Here is a 16,370-nt window from a genome sequence, read left to right as displayed (position 1 = left end):
AACATAGGGTTCAATATTTTTTACACATTGAACATACGGATAGTAATTTATGAACAGCATAAAACGTAGTTCAAAAATATTTTCAGAAATTCTAGTGAACTATCTTATTTTCATTTATAAAATTCGTTAAAATCCACCCTCGTATACATTAACATTTCCACTAGTTTAAAGTCCCAATAAAACTTAACGCAAAGAGGGTCACGTTATAAATGGTAATGGAGCTAGTCGAAGGGTGAATTTCCGGTGAGGATGTATTTAGACATTAATGTATTCAGTTGAAAAATCGAAGGTATGGGTTTGTAGAAGCTTGTAATCCTGAATGAGTTACAGCAGGGTCGTGGGACGACGGCGATGACGACGACGCCGTGTGACTGATGTCCTTTGCACCCTTAGAATAAATTATCTGTCCATACTAGACATATGTACTCCTCGACAGTCACGCCTCTAGGATTACAAAACTGTTTATTACGTTATTGTTTGCATCTTACTGATTTTTCTTTTAAATTAAACAACTATTTATGCGTCAGACTGCAGCATAAACAACCGTTTTAAAAACATGCGTTTGCGGGTCTAAAGCAGCTCTTTTTTTCCTTAGGGAGTAGAACGTGTTCGACAGTATATATATATATATAGATTGTTTTATTTAGCTTTAGTTTATTGTTTTCTTCTTTTCAATAGTTTGTCATATCGATAGTATAACTAACACAATCGTAATAGACGATATAATTGAATTACTCAACAGCTGCTTGCTCGCATTAGCGACTTGAAAACAAGCTGGAAGTCGATTTAAGAGGCTATCTTAACATGAAAAATATTTTCGTTTTGTATCTTAGTTCGCTTAAATGAAGGTGCAATATGACGAAAATATAGTTCATCACACAGGAAAAAGTATCTTTTCAACGTTCGCTTCACCTCGACCGTAAAACTTGAACTCGGGTCGAAAAGAGTCACTTTACACTTTGGTGATGAAATGTACCATTTACTTTTAAAAAGCATTTGTAGGAAACTTATAGCTGTATAATAGTTATGTGGTGTTACAGACCCCTAGCGAAGGGTTGAACTTTCCCCTCTCAGTGGATATTTCAATGACAGGATAAAAGGATGGGACTTGCTCGACATAGACAGGTACAGTACGCGTATTCCCTAGGGCGTGAAGAACTACCCGTAAATAGTGTTTCATGTTTATCTTTTAGTGAAGGTTAATATGTAGATAAAACACCAACACCTGTTTTTGTATTCTTGGACATATTTTACCATGCGACATAAATATATCACTGAAGACGTCGTATTACGAAAAGACCCCCACCGCAGTAAACCTGCAGACTTAGCGAATTTCCATTTGCCTGATTGGATTTACACTAAAATATCTCCTTAAAAATATCACATTTACTCCCTATTTAAATAGAATTAGTTTAACGAGTACTTAGGTTTGCTGCAACAGGGAGGGTCAAAAAGTTGATATAAAATGTTAATACTGTAGTTTTGTAAGAAATAAATGTATTTTCCAAATTTGATCAAAATACGTTCATAAAGAAGCAAACTACAACAGTTAACTTATTCTCCTTAAAAATAACGTGGGAATTTTAAATTTAATTTTTTTTTGAATTTTCTCCATAACCAGCATAATAGCGCTTCCAAATACTAAATTATATGTTTTAAGGCTTGTAGGGTCAAAAATGGGAAAAACTTATTTTTACCCCATAAACCCCCGTTCCGATGGTTCGATAATGCTGGTTCGCAAACTCGTTCGAATAATTGTAAGTTTACACGTTTGTACCAAATTTCATCAAAATCGGATCATTTTTGCCTGAGATATCATGCTTAACGGACATATAATATATATCATTACCCCATATATATATTAATTTGAACGGATGGTATTTTTGGCCTCTAGGGACCTCAACACGAAAAAGTAAATCGGTCCCCGGTCCAGGTCTTACCATGAGTTCTACGGTAATAGCTTATAATAGGGGAAATTCGCTAAAAGATGGTCCTAAAATATAACTATATACTAATTGAAAATTGTTTAAGTGCTCAATTTTATTAAATAGCGATGCATCAAAAGGTACTAGATATGGGCTTGCTTATCCTTTTTTGGGTTCCTTTGTTGTTTTTGAATTCTGGTATCTTTTTAATTTTAAATACAAATTTTCTACAGAAAATCTATAAAACCTTTTAAATTTATTTGCAACTAATACTGGCATCTACAAACAATTATATTTTTATATTAATAAAAAAAATAATGAGCGTTAAAGAAGTAAAAGGAAATACGAAATATTAAAATGCATAACATCTACATTTTTTCAAAGTTATTAAGATAAACCCATTAGTTCGATGAGTTAGTTTTGAAGCTGTACTTAGCAAAAGAGGTATACGCATTGGTTTAGCGGTGGCTTTAACATGGTATCTTACAAAATGTAACCTCGATACCTTCCTTCATATCAAATCAAAATAAGAAGGTTACAATACCTGCAGACTGCCTTTAGTGGTCCTTGAATATCCAACAGGATTACGCCTTTCGGTATTTGTTATACCATCATCAGATCCTATATACAAAACTTGAAGTTTTTCGACCCATGATGTCACGTCACAGTTTTAAAACACAGTTACCCTTAGTATGTTTTTCAATGATCGGTAAAAGTTGGACTGGTACTTACCGACACACGGGTTGAACCACAACACCCGCTGCCAGCCCATACAGTCGTAGAGCTGGGAGAAGTCTGTGCCCTTGCAAGCGCAGTTTGACCGCAATGCCGTGCCCAGGATCCCCAGCATAGCTTTGCGGCATTCTCCAGGCGATCCAGCACATTGCTTGGTGACACTATCCACCGCGCAAGACTGTTCATAGCTCTCAAGCCGCACCCTGCAACATTGTTCAAATGAGATGTAGGTGTGTAATGGATAGGTTTTGTCCTAGAACGCTGGGCACGAATCCGGGATTTTCACATTACTTCAGGCTAGATCTAGGGGTTGCGGCATTATCACTTAGATAAGATCGATTGGTGATTTGGCGGGACTTGAACCCGGGACCTCAGGGACCAAAGTCCCACGCTCTACCACCAGACCAGCTCAATACCCTATGGGCGATAGGTTAAATTTAAAGACTTTCAAGAAGTTCCTCGACCGTGCCGTCCCTCAGAGACGCTTCACAACAGTTTCTCCAACCCTACTCTACTAATTGCTTAGTCTCACAACCGCCAACCACCCAACTCACCACTTTACCAAACCAAAAACACAACCAATCACAACCCATCCACTCACATCACGAGTTGGAGATTGTACCAGCACCTCTCTATAAGTGTACGGTCCGGGATCTTACTCCCCAGAATCCTACCCCTCTTGAATTCAGCAGGGAAGGTAGTACTGGAACGTTAATCCCCCTATCAAAAAAACAATTTCTTTCTGCTCTTGTGCTTAAAACATATATTATTTTGTAAATGGTGTACCCGTTGATCTAAATAAACAAATAAAATCAATTTGTTCGACCCTGAGTCTTACCTTCCACTATCAAAGAAACCCTAGTTAGAGAAGAAGAACCCTAGTAAGCAAAGAAACCCAAAGTCTAGTAGTTTCCCTCATTTTCAAAACCACTTATATTTTGGTAACTGATGAAAACCTATCGCCAGAACTATGATGGTGAAAACCAAAAATACCCCATCGAAAAACTCGCAATCTGAAAGTTATAATGCATCCAAAAATATCATAATAATAATTTATATAAAATGTTGGTAACAAGGTAAGTAAAATCTATTAAATTATTATATCACTCAGCTAAAATCTTGATGTGTTTCTTAGAGTCGGCCAGTGTTGAAGTAAGCAAGCGTTTTCGGCCGTAAAACTTTTTGTATCGTGATACCTTTTGTTCGTATCGCAGTCTAATTTCCTATAATTCTGCGAGGGGCATACCGATTGCTGGCACGCACTGCGACAGTTCCAAATAATTTTTCTTACATACAAAGTTTTCTATTAAAAATACAAACATCCATTACATTATTAAACAAAAATACAAACATTAAAATTTTATTCCATCAAAACTATAATTATATTTTATAATAATTATATTATATTAAAATACAAACATTATTTCTTTGCGGAACCGCAACAATAAAACAATAGTATGAACTACAATTTCAAGCGGAGGTAAAATTAACAATTAAGCCCTAATATTAGTAAAAGTATTAAATACACGATGTTCAGATTTTTGAAAAATCTGAACAAATAAAATGATCAAAACTATTAAGCCGATCGTGGAGTAGAGTCTATACTTAACCGATCGGCTTGATTGATTTTGGCCATTTTTACGCTGTTCGACGACATTCGTGTATGTGTATGTGGACCAAATGTAATGTTAAAAATGTTTCAAGGTTTTTTTAAAATTGACGTGTTTGAAAGAATGAAATAAAGATTACGACGTTCGCCTGAAGATGATACCGTGAGGATCGAAACCGGCCGCCTTTAAGGTCACAAGGATAACTTGATAGCAGGTGGTACAAGGATTAAATTTAATTAGTCAATGCTAGGTATATTAAAATGTTTACCTACGACCACTTTTAAAAGAAGCCGGTTCAGTTCATTAGGATTGAAGAGATTTAATTAACATATTTGTTTACTTACTTAATAACACGGGTAACGGACCAATGAGGTTCAAGGATTGAGAGAGAAGTAAAATTGTATGCTTCAAATGTCAACTAATCGATTGTATAGACAAATTTAATTGTTAATAAATGGTGCAATTAGTGTTTGGTACAATGATTCGTTGCATCACTGTCAGTGGCAATGAGAGGTTATAAACGAAAACATAACCTCTCTTAGAAGTTATGAGTAATGGTTGTTAGTAATAAAAATAAATAAAAATAAAAAAAACTGTCGTATGTAAAGTAGTATACGAAACTCGCGTAAATAGTCTTTACGCGATCGTTGCTGTGATGATCAGCTGCGAGAGATGTTCCGATGAAAAAGAAACAATAGAGATTTTTATATAATAAACCGATTAAACAATAGAAAAATATGTTGTATGCAACAGTTATCTTGCTATTATAAATATTTCATGTTGTGATTATAAGAGAATAGAGTTTCATTTATGAATATATTGTTTGCCATATTAGATATGGGTGGAGAGTTTTTAAATTAGCAAAAACAGCCGCTGTTAATGCATGCGTTGCGGGTCTAAAGTAGCATTTAGGGGAGTAAAAATTAGCTGTTGTAAACAGTTGTAAATCTCGATCGTATCGATCGAAATTATTTATCGATTGAATATTTAGGTAAGGTTTTAGCCTATTGTTGACGATTGTTCGACATATAGATGGTATAATGTAATGTAACACAATCGTAATAGACGAAATGATTGGATCACTTACTAAACAGCTGATTATTTGATTAGTAGAATTAAAACAAGCTGGAAATCGTTTTGAGAAGTTATCTTTACATAACAATTATTTCGTTTTCTAGCTTTGTTTGTTAATTAATCATGCAATATGACGAAAAATATTGTTTACCACACGGGCAAAAAGAGTCACTTTAGGCCCTAGTGATGAAATATAGTATTGTTGTGCTTTAAGATCCTTACTGCGGTAGGAATAATTTTAAATTATTCATATGAGTGTTTTATTACATTTCAATCACAAAAGAAAACATTGCAATAAAAACCGGAAAGATTTTTGTTTGTAAAAATAGTAATGTGATTTTAATAATCAAGTAAATTTTAAATAATCATTAAAACTCTGTTAAATTAAGTTTGAAGGTACGTTTTGAATTTTAATGAAATAAGTGTTATTATTAGTGGAGATATTACGGTAGAAAAACTTAGAACAAAAGCCTGCGATATTATAAATTAAAAAAAAACTTCTACTGTATATATTACGCGTTATTCCCACGTATATGTCTAATTACGCGTTACTACGCGTAATAATAAGTATAAAATAAATAATAAAAATAACATATGAGCAATAAACATATTACATAAACAATAAAAAAGCATACCATAAATTATCTTAAACGCATATTTTAGGGTGTCGTGCCAGATGCGACCGTGCCGCTAGCGACCCTGAATTTTCAACTGTGCCAAAAGCGACTCAAAAGTTTCGACTGGGAAGATGCGACCGTGCCGCTAGCGACCCTGCAATTTTCAACTGTGCCAATAGCGACTTAAAAGTTTAGACTAGGAGGTCAGAGGTGTAAATTTCACCCCTGATGAAAGTTGGCCTGCTTCTTTAAAAAGCTAGATACCCTATGTCAAGAAAATATATTTATCATAAGAAATATTCTTCAAAATAACGAGGAAAAATGGAACATAAAGGAGAAAGGTATGTTAGAAAGCCCGACTAAAGAATAAAGTACAAGTGGCATGTACCATTACATAAGTCTCTAAAAAGCTCAAAATGTAAAACAACTTATAATATTTAATAATTTTCTAGTCTTTGCAATGAATATATTATTCAATTTGGTTTACAAAAATCATCTTGAAATATAATCCTCTAATAATGGGTCGCTTGTGGCACTGAAAGCTACTAGCAGGGTCGCTACTGGCACGATTTTTGCTGGGTCGCACCCGGCACGTAATCATATTTTAGTGAGTCTAAGTTTTAGAGAAAGAGTTGTCCTTGAATTATACATAAATATTTTATACATAATTCCTGATAACACCTTCTCGTTCAATGTTTGTTGCGGTTTTCATTTAATCACATAAGTATTATTCTCAGCCTAAAGCGTTTAAAATTGCAATATTTGAACTAATAAAAATGTAATGTAATATTTTGACATGGACGTATCAATTAAAATGACAAACATAGTGGAAAATACTGCATTCACAATTCAAAGATCAAACGTATACGTATAAAACATGTATGTTTAGAAAATATAACACACCATTAACGCAACGTTTGGAAGCCTTTGATGATACGGTTATTGTGTTTTAGTCGTTAACATGAATAATTTCCTGACAATCTCCTTCTCTCTATTAAAAATAACAATGCTGTTGTAATTTAATTTTTCCACCTTGCCTAAGGAATATTCCAATTAACGTCATTTACAAGGTATAACGGAATAAATTAATTCATAATCAATATTCTTGTGTGATTAGTTCGTGTAATTACAAAGTCAAAACTTAAATATTCAGTTCAAAACATCATTTCGATGTTTACGGATTTGCCTCTTATTTCACATTTATTTGAACGTTCTGTAAACTGTGGAGGTAATAATTAGTAAATAGAAAATGTGCATCACAGAATCCACTAATTAGAATATTGTTGGTAAATAATTTATGTGTACCTTCAAAACTTGTACATGTAAAACTTAATGAGCATACATTACAATATTACATGGTTTCTGGAATAAATACAAATGACAAACTGTAATGCCTGATAAGAGTGTGTACTCTAATTTAATTGAATTGAATTGTTTTATAATTGTATTTGTTTTAGTTTCATTTGTTTTAGCGAATTTCTCTATATGTAGCTATTGTTAAGCCATTTAAGTCGGTTATGTAATAATAATGGTGTTATACTGGTATTAAACTCCTAAAAGGGGTTAAATATACTGTATATCTGACAGAAAAATATAAAAACCATATCCATCTAATCGTACAAGAGTAACTGTAAATCTGTAATGGTGTATATTTAATAAATGACTGAATAAAACCAGTACAACTAAATGTGGTCAATTGTAAAATACTGTAGCAACTGCAGATTAGAAGTAAATCTAAATGTTTTAAAATATGACATTTCAGCCTAACTGTTATATGTACATAAGGAGATAGCAGTAAGCTAGAAAGCCAGTTTATTTCCCTTCTTCATTAGGTATACATTTAACTTACAATAACAAACATTTCTATGCATACGAGCATTTATGTTGAAAATTTCCACAATAAATTACAACAACAACAAACTCATGATAACATCTGTTCGCCAGCATTGTTGCGACACGTTAGTCACTGGGATCGCGGAACGTCGCAACAATGGGATCGTGGAACAACGCGCCCGCGCCGGCGACCCGTCTAAAACTATAACCATAGACTATAGAGTAAACCATTACATATTCTATAGTCTGTGCTACAACGCTCAAGACTCTAGTTTAACAATGTAATTTATAGTTTTTAGCTGTTAAATACTCTAGGTAATAACAGACGTATTTATCCCATTTCACAGTAATACACTCTCAATGTTATTCATCCGAATGTATATCATGCATAAACACAATCATTTCTTATAATATAGCATAATTAATTAAAGTTAACATTTTATAAATCATAGTACGAGCACAGTATTACGATATTCACAATTCAATAATGGTATTCACAAAATTAGGAACTGAGCTAAATATTACATTGAATTTAGTAACTATTAGTGAAAATAATACTACTTACGACTGTTGATTACTTCCGTAATTGCATTTTAACGAAAATATATTTTTCGTGTCGAGCTATTTACCTATTTTCATGTTATATTAATTTAAATAGTAGGCCTATATATAATACATACATAGACTACATAATTAATATTCCAGAAGTAATACAATAAATAATATTATAATACATTGTATTGTACCGCATTAAAAAGTTGGCTAATAAACTAACCAAAAACCTATTTCATTGTCAGCTGATCAGCTGATGATCAGCAAGTCCTCTACTCGCATGACGTCATCGTTTCTTATTGGTCCATTGTTGTCTTGTAACTGTCGTTGAACTGTACGATGTATTTTCATGTTACTACGCGTAGTATTCGTAGTGACCTTGTAGTGTGAATGTTAGTATCTGTATCGCGTAGTGTTTGTGAGTGGTTTTAGTAGATATTTAGTGAAAAGTGTTAGTGTCAAGTGACTCATTCAGTGATAATATTTATGCAGATTATCTGTGGCGACATGCATCTTTGTTCTGGAGATTCATTGCAGTATTAATTCTGGTATGTATTTTCAATTATTCAGCATTATTAAACAAGCTTAAATTTTCTGCAAAAATTAAACCAAAGTATGATAATATCATAGTCTAGCGTACATTAGAATGATTAATTAATGGCTCTATCATTTATATGGCTTATTTTGTTTTAGAAAATGACTAATTAGGTTTTCGCTGAATCAGTGCTTTATTTAGGCCTACTAAAACTGAATGAAGTTTTGATAAACGGTACTTCTAATGACAAAATTGATATTCTTGCTAAGTTCACAAACTTTTGCAAATACATATTTTCAACCTTTTGGTAAAATATTAACATAGTTATTTTATTTGACCATGAATGTCATAATCGTAAAAAAGATAGCCCTTATCAAATTTTAGTTTTATTAAATTTAAGGATAATTATCTTAAATTTTGGCCCTATTTATCATCTCCAACTTAATGTATTACCATTGATTGCTGCCGTTAGGATGTAAATAAATAAATAATTAATCTTAGCCTAACAATAATAAAACACATTTTGAAGGGCAGTGAATTTAAATTGTGACTAAGCCTTGAGTTAATCAATTTCAAATTACGATGGAGTTTAGAATTGAATATAGCGTAGCCCAAACAAGGGCCACATTTATTTATAGAAAGATAATTACTAACTTATTTAAGAGCTTTTTTTAAAACTGTGATTTAGCGTGAACGAAAATAGTATATATTTTTATGCTATTAGGCCTATTGATAAAAATACATCAACAACAAAATAAAGCCACAAAATGAAGATACTTCGTTGGTATATTCAACAAAATACAAAACATGATATTTTATCTCCTATGTTTACGTACCGGTAAGCTCTGTTTAATATTATTTGTAAAAAAAGTGAAATATTAAGCATTAAGAAACTCTAAATTAATTCTCGTTTTTTATGTTTGCATTTCAAGCAAAATTTACATTTCTATGAGTCGTCATTGTCAATAAAATATTAAGAAGGAATTTCAAGCAGGCTTTTTTGACTCAAATTTTATTTGAGAGTGTTCCTTTTGTGATATAATTTCTATAGTTTAATACAACACAAAACAACTATTGAAGATACCTCCTGTATAATAAATGCTATGGTCAAAGTATATGTTGATGTTCCTTAAATAAGCTTTTAAAGCTTATTTAAACACATAAATAGTAAAAACATCTTTGTTCTCAGGTTAGTGGTTGCAGTCGTACCAAAGGTAAGAATTTATATCTCTGAGTGTTTGGGGTGTTAAATAATTTCTTGTATCCAGGCTTCGGGTAGGTTTACTATACGAATACGTTCTACCGGTTCGAAGTACCTTATAGAAACATACATCAAATTAAGTTGGTACTATTTCAACCGCGTGAAGGGATGAAATGTTAGTCAGTTGGTGTTGTTGGCCAGTTAACTAAAATATCAACAGAAAGAAGACTATCGAGAAACGCAATTTTCTATATTTTCCAACAACACGCCGGATGATTTAAATATCGATATGTTGTTTAAATCGACGCTGGCAGTTTTTAGTCAACGAAATTAACATTTCTTGTGCCTACGTAATTGTAAGCAACATTATATTCTCTTGTTATGCCTGAAAACATTTTATGTCGTACATGTATCTTGGCAATTGTATATGTTATTTCATTGTTTTCGTCTTGTGTCTTGCTAATAAAAGTCCAATATGATGTGAACACCTTCATCAAGTTGCATAGAGTTTAATTTACCATAAGCAATCGATTAAAATTAATTAATCCTTATATCGTACATATTTATTAAAGTGGAAATAAAAATAGTACGCAAGTGACCAGTATGGAATTAATATTTTTAAATCATGACAGTAAAAATGTACAATTCGTGTAAAATAAATCCAAAACAAAATTAATTTTGAAGTAGAATGCATATTTAGATTAGCTATTAACCTGTAAAGCTCTCTGGCCTCTACTCCTCTGTAAAGGTAAAGGAAAACTTACAAATTGTTGACCAAACAAAAAATTATTACAAAGGGGGAAGATTTAGCTTAGAGTAGAGTACTAGCTAGATGGAGGACCTCTAGGATCGTGGAATAAGTGAACACCAGTGTCAGTATGATATTATGATTTAATAAATCTAACTAAATTTGCACACCCTTGATTCTCTCAAATAAAAATACATCAAATAACAAAAGAATAGTTAGGTACACAGTGATATTATTATAATTGAGAATAATAAAATGACCAAATAAAACAGAAATAATATACTTTAATATCTACACTCTATTTTGGTTATTATACTCTGTTTCTTATACAAAGATATTTAAAGAAAATTTTCCTTGACACTTGAATTGTATTCATAATATAAGTTGTAAACACTTGAAATGTCCTATCCTAGTTCAAAACCAATATTTAAATACAAGTTAGGTCATCCTTCTGATAATATATACTAACTAATCAAACATTTAAAATACGTGTTTACGTGGTTATCACCCTAATTTTCAATTATTTACACAATATTTGAAATTGTCTCTATAAAATACACGTCTATATTTTATAGTCCAACCAACAGGTTTATTTACTTGGATTTGTTTTGAATCCTGTATTATTCAAACTTCAAAATTGCTCTTGTTTAGTTTGACCCCTTTTAGTTTAATTGAGGGTTAGTTTTTAAAGTTAAAGTTCCTATATGAATTTTAAAGTAACTCTACTTTATTCACTTTATTTATATATATTTACTTTTTCTTTTCTTATAGTTTATTTATTTTATTTATATATAGATTTTGTTATATTTTACGGGGTTTCTCCCTCACATTTAAGTTGTGCACGCTATGACTAAATGAGTGAAGATATTTCGACATATCACAAGGCGAGGCAGTTGGGCAACGATTAAATGGTTCCGCGGGGCGTTCCTTTGGTGCGGGCGTAAACTCCGGGGTTGTTCGCTCGAGATATCCAGGCGTAGTCCTTCCTCTCGTCGTCGGTCGCTCGTCCTGGGCCGTCCTCTTCGGTTTGCTTTGGTCGTGATCCTTGGTAGCGTGGTGGTGGCCTTTGGTCTAGAAGATTTCCGTGGGGTTGTTGTGTCCTCGTGATCTTGAGTCTGGTCGGGATCTTAACAGGTGCTTCAGACTATCCTGTCAAGTCACTGTCCCTACTCGATCCCGGACTCCCGACGGTTTCTTCTTTGATGTGGTACTTTTTGAGACCTCTCCAAGACTGATGAAAACTTTTTCTATCCAAGACCTTCTGTCCCCCCTTCGATTCTCGGTTCTTCCCCCGATGTCTTGGGGAAACGCATACCCTCCAATCATCAATGGATAATTTCCGATCAGCGTCCTCATTGCCTTCTCCCCTCATGGCCAGCCTCCAGACTGTGCTGACCGTAAGTAAATTTATTTTCTATACATGCTATAATTTCTTGGAAACGCTGGGAACAATATTGTTTCTCGTCGATTGTTCCCATCGGTTAGAATTTCTTCGGCGATACATTTGAGATAGAAATTCAATAGGCCTACATGCATGGCTTGTTCTCAGCCAGGTTAGAAATTTGCCCGTGGGAGCGCGACTTGAACTTGATCTTGAGATTATATTTTCTTTTTAATTCCTATAAGGGGTCATCGAACGTTTTCTATTGTTCTTAAGATCGTAAAGAAAATGATTTTACTAATTTTAATTTTTAATTTCCATATGTTTATAAACCTTTTGAAGTTCTGGGTTTAACTTACTTTTTTGTAGTAAAGTGAAATAAAAAAGATATTTTTCACATGGGTTTGGCTAAATCATGGGCATACGTATTAGAGGAGGTATGCATGGGTCCATTGGTATATTGGTTTTGGAAACAAAAAAGAGGTGTATATACAGGTTAATTATAGTGTAGGCCATACCTTTATAAATAGCTGGGAGCTTTAAGTAACATAGCTGTAAAGATATAAAGGTTTCGTAAATAAGCATTGGAGAAAACCCGCAGCGAAATTCATATAAACGCCTTTGTTCACATCATATCGGTCAAATTTCAGCTGAAGCCAACCAAAGGTAGGAAGCATTTAATTTTGTTTGTCTTAGATTTACATGTTTTAATTTAGCCTGGATACATAGAAATATTTCTGCCAACATTAATTCTACGAATTGGCTTTACTAAATGATATTTCTTAGTACTTGGTAATGGTTAAAGAGTGACTTGAAATACAATTAAAATTAATATATATATGTTTTAAAGATATAACAATGTTATACTTTTGTTAACTTCGGAACAGTGAATAGTGTGAAAAGAGTTTGATAGCTGCAAAGTTTAGTTTATATTAAATTAAGAAACCTACTGTGACTTGTGCATCGTTACTAAGAAAACAGGTTGGTTTAGTTACACTTTTTGTCTGGCTTAGTAGATATAATCATTTTCATATGTTTAGGCTGGTATCATGGCCTTAGTAATAAGGGTTATTCTATAAACTTTAATATTATTATTGTACTATTAAATCTTTGAAAGGCTCCGTAGTATTTTTTAAATTGTTTACTTTTAGTTTTGTCAGGATATTAACTCAGTTTACTAACGTACTAAGGTACATATTACATTTTTAAAACCGGGCCTTCAATATATATTGTAGTCAACTATATATTATTTACAGGTGTGCCTATAGAGATTAAACTAATTGCGCTCGTTTGAATATTTTTATTAAGGAGTAATGCATTTTCCAGGATATACATTATTTTGAACAGACTCTCTCTTCTTGAAAATACCCCTACAGTTAATAGGTATAACTAATCTCTATGGCTACACCTTCATAGGCAGAAGTTAGGTTAAGTATTAGAGGTGGCCTGTATCAGGTGGGTAGGGGATAATCCATTACGTTTTTCACTTATGTTAACATTTCTTAACGATGATTGTTCTGAAAAGTCTTTCAATACAAGGTTCTTATTTTACTATAACAGCACAAAATGTTTACTTCTGGAGTAATTTTTTATCTTTGGGAGTAGCATTATAATACCTTTTGGGAAGCAGCAGAACTATTATACAGTACCCTGCATGTGCTTTTTTATTTGTAAATATAAATTACTCTTACCTATTGGAAGAGTGTTATGTAATATCCCTAAAAAGTTAGGAAGTCTTTGGAAAGTACTATGTCTAGCACCGCCTTCCACAGCGGGTATCGTGCTTTGTGACTTTTTCAAATTTATAAACTGGCATTAGAAGGGTTAAATATTGTAGAAATGATTCCGCCCACCTCTACCATATTTTTCCCGTGTGGAGTTGCTAGTCTCCTATCGGGCGCCTCCCCAGGTGGCGGATAGGGGAAGGCTCGTCAAGACATGGCGGGTACTGGGAATGGACCCCAGGGTGGACCAAAACTAGCACAGTGTAGATCGTGTCAATTACATTGGCCAGTGGGATGCGTGTGTGCGAAATAACACTTCTTCCATCGTCACTTATGTTATTTTGCCATCTCATCAACTAATTACCTATAAATGAATGAGCTTATAGTGTGATTTTTAATGTTGTTGGGAACCTTTTCATCATTCAACCCACACACGCCATCCTAATTGACACGATCCATACAATTTTGTTTCAATTTTAAACTCATGGTACCAAACATAACAGGAATAATTTTTACTTTCTCCCCTTACATAGTATATGGTATTTATTATTAGAATACACTGCCTTGACTTTGAGCTCAAAAGAACAACTGAGTAAAAAATGGAGACTGTTTACAGATTCAAAGTGGTAGAGTCATCAGGTTGTCCATTTTAGGTCCGGTTTGCCGTATTGTTTTCAGTTCAACAAAAAAAAAACATTAAAAAAATAAATATTTATTTATATTTATATATTATTTTATTTGTATGATTATGTTGGTTCAATATTGTTTTTGTCGGATTTGCTATTACCAGTAATGATATGCTAAATTTGGTATTTATATCTCTTTTTATTTTAAAATTATAAAGTCGTCCTAAGACTTCATTGTCACCATGTATTATGTGTATGCCTATAATATTGTTCATCAGTAACTTCAACCAGCGTTATTGAAATGTAGTAGTCGTCAGGCCACATTATATGGCATTAAGGAGAGACAATTTTTGATATTATCAACTTTAAAGTTTTTGTGAATTATTTTAACATTAGCCTAAAATCGCTCTTCGTGTTGGGTTCTTCTTATTTGTCCATTATCCTAGAAAACATGGAAACCAAAAGGCATTCGCTCGAGATTTTAAATGTCCGATAACGAATTCCTATCACCATAACCAAGGTTCATGTGCACCCATAAAAATTAATAATGGAGGCAACTCGCTCCTTCTCCTGGCATGGATGAAATGTGAGAGCATATGTCTTGGTAATGATTGTCGGCGTAAACCAAAGGCAGGAATTGTGGTTTATGTTTTCCCAATGAAAAGGAAATTCATTTTTACATATTAACCGCTTTGCAGAAAACCATTTATCTTAAGCTGCGTACTATGGATTACCTGTGAAAAGAATAATATGAAGTGATTTGAAAATCCTTTAAAGTTTAAAAACATCGTATGCCTCTCAATCAAATCAAATCCCCTGTATAAAACAGGAGAATACATACTAAAACTAGCAGAACAGTTTGCCTTAATTTGTTCGGCACCTTAAACAATCTTTGATAGAGTAGGGAGCTCGTTCTCACTTAAATGCTCAATAGAAGATTAAAATATGATATAAAAAGAGCGGTGTGATAGGAAGCAATATTTTCATTACCTCGCACATTATCACATACACCGTATTGCAAGCAGTAACAGAAGGTATTAGTCAGCGAGGAAAGACAAAAATGTGATTATTTAATGAAGTAGAAGTTCAGTAGTTCTCTTCTATAGGGAAACTGCCGCCATAAGTAATAATTAGATTGTCCCGGATGAGAATAAATAAAAAAGTAATTAACCAAGTAACATACTCTTGAGAAACGATGGTCTTTAGGTATTGTGTGCATATTTAGTTGGTAGTCAATTTATTATTGTTTTCTAATATATCAGTGAAGTTACTTATACCACAACGTATGATAATTATCACAACATATATTATTGAGATACCTATGGTTACATATGATTTGTTAGCTATTAATTTAGACTGGTAATACATTACAGTATTTATCATTGATTAAAATTAATTATAGCCTACATTGTATATATGTACCAAGTTTATATTATCATAGATTTTGGAGGGTATTTGCCTGAACAAAACCTTCATAGTAAAAAATGAAATACGGTTAAAGTATGTTTAAATAATTGACACGGTTGTCCGACAGTGTGACTTCGCTCTATTTTTATTTTAACATTTTACAAAAATTAAATGTAGATAATTGAACCTACCCCATTAGGCATTTTGACGGTATAAATCAATCGTTGATAAAATCAAAACTGTGTATAGTTTTTTCTAAACTATCTTAGCCAATTTAAAATGTGAAGAATTTTATGTCATTAAGATAAAACTACCGTTTTACTTATGTACACAATTGTATACAGAAAATCCTAAAATTAAGTTTTATGTTAGCATAGAAAAGGAAGCAGAACACATACAAAA

The 16,370-nt window shown here is 32.9% G+C and overlaps 1 protein-coding gene across 2 annotated transcripts in view; it reads right to left on the bottom strand.

Moving 5' to 3' along the window:
- The window catches only part of LOC128998774 (uncharacterized), a 159,569-nt gene that overhangs the window by 25,488 nt on the left and 117,711 nt on the right, over window positions 1–16,370 (bottom strand). For both annotated transcript variants that reach the window (XM_054425121.1, XM_054425122.1), the window contains one exon: window positions 2,658–2,863. In XM_054425121.1, coding sequence (XP_054281096.1) covers window positions 2,658–2,863 — 206 coding nt within the window. The remainder of the gene's footprint in view (window positions 1–2,657; window positions 2,864–16,370) is intronic.

This window comes from Macrosteles quadrilineatus, unplaced genomic scaffold (assembly GCF_028750875.1).
Source record: "Macrosteles quadrilineatus isolate MER2022 unplaced genomic scaffold, UCM_ALF_1.0 Scaffold_7__1_contigs__length_78375512, whole genome shotgun sequence".
NCBI lineage: Eukaryota > Metazoa > Arthropoda > Insecta > Hemiptera > Cicadellidae > Macrosteles > Macrosteles quadrilineatus.
This window is presented reverse-complemented; position numbering and strand designations above follow the sequence as displayed.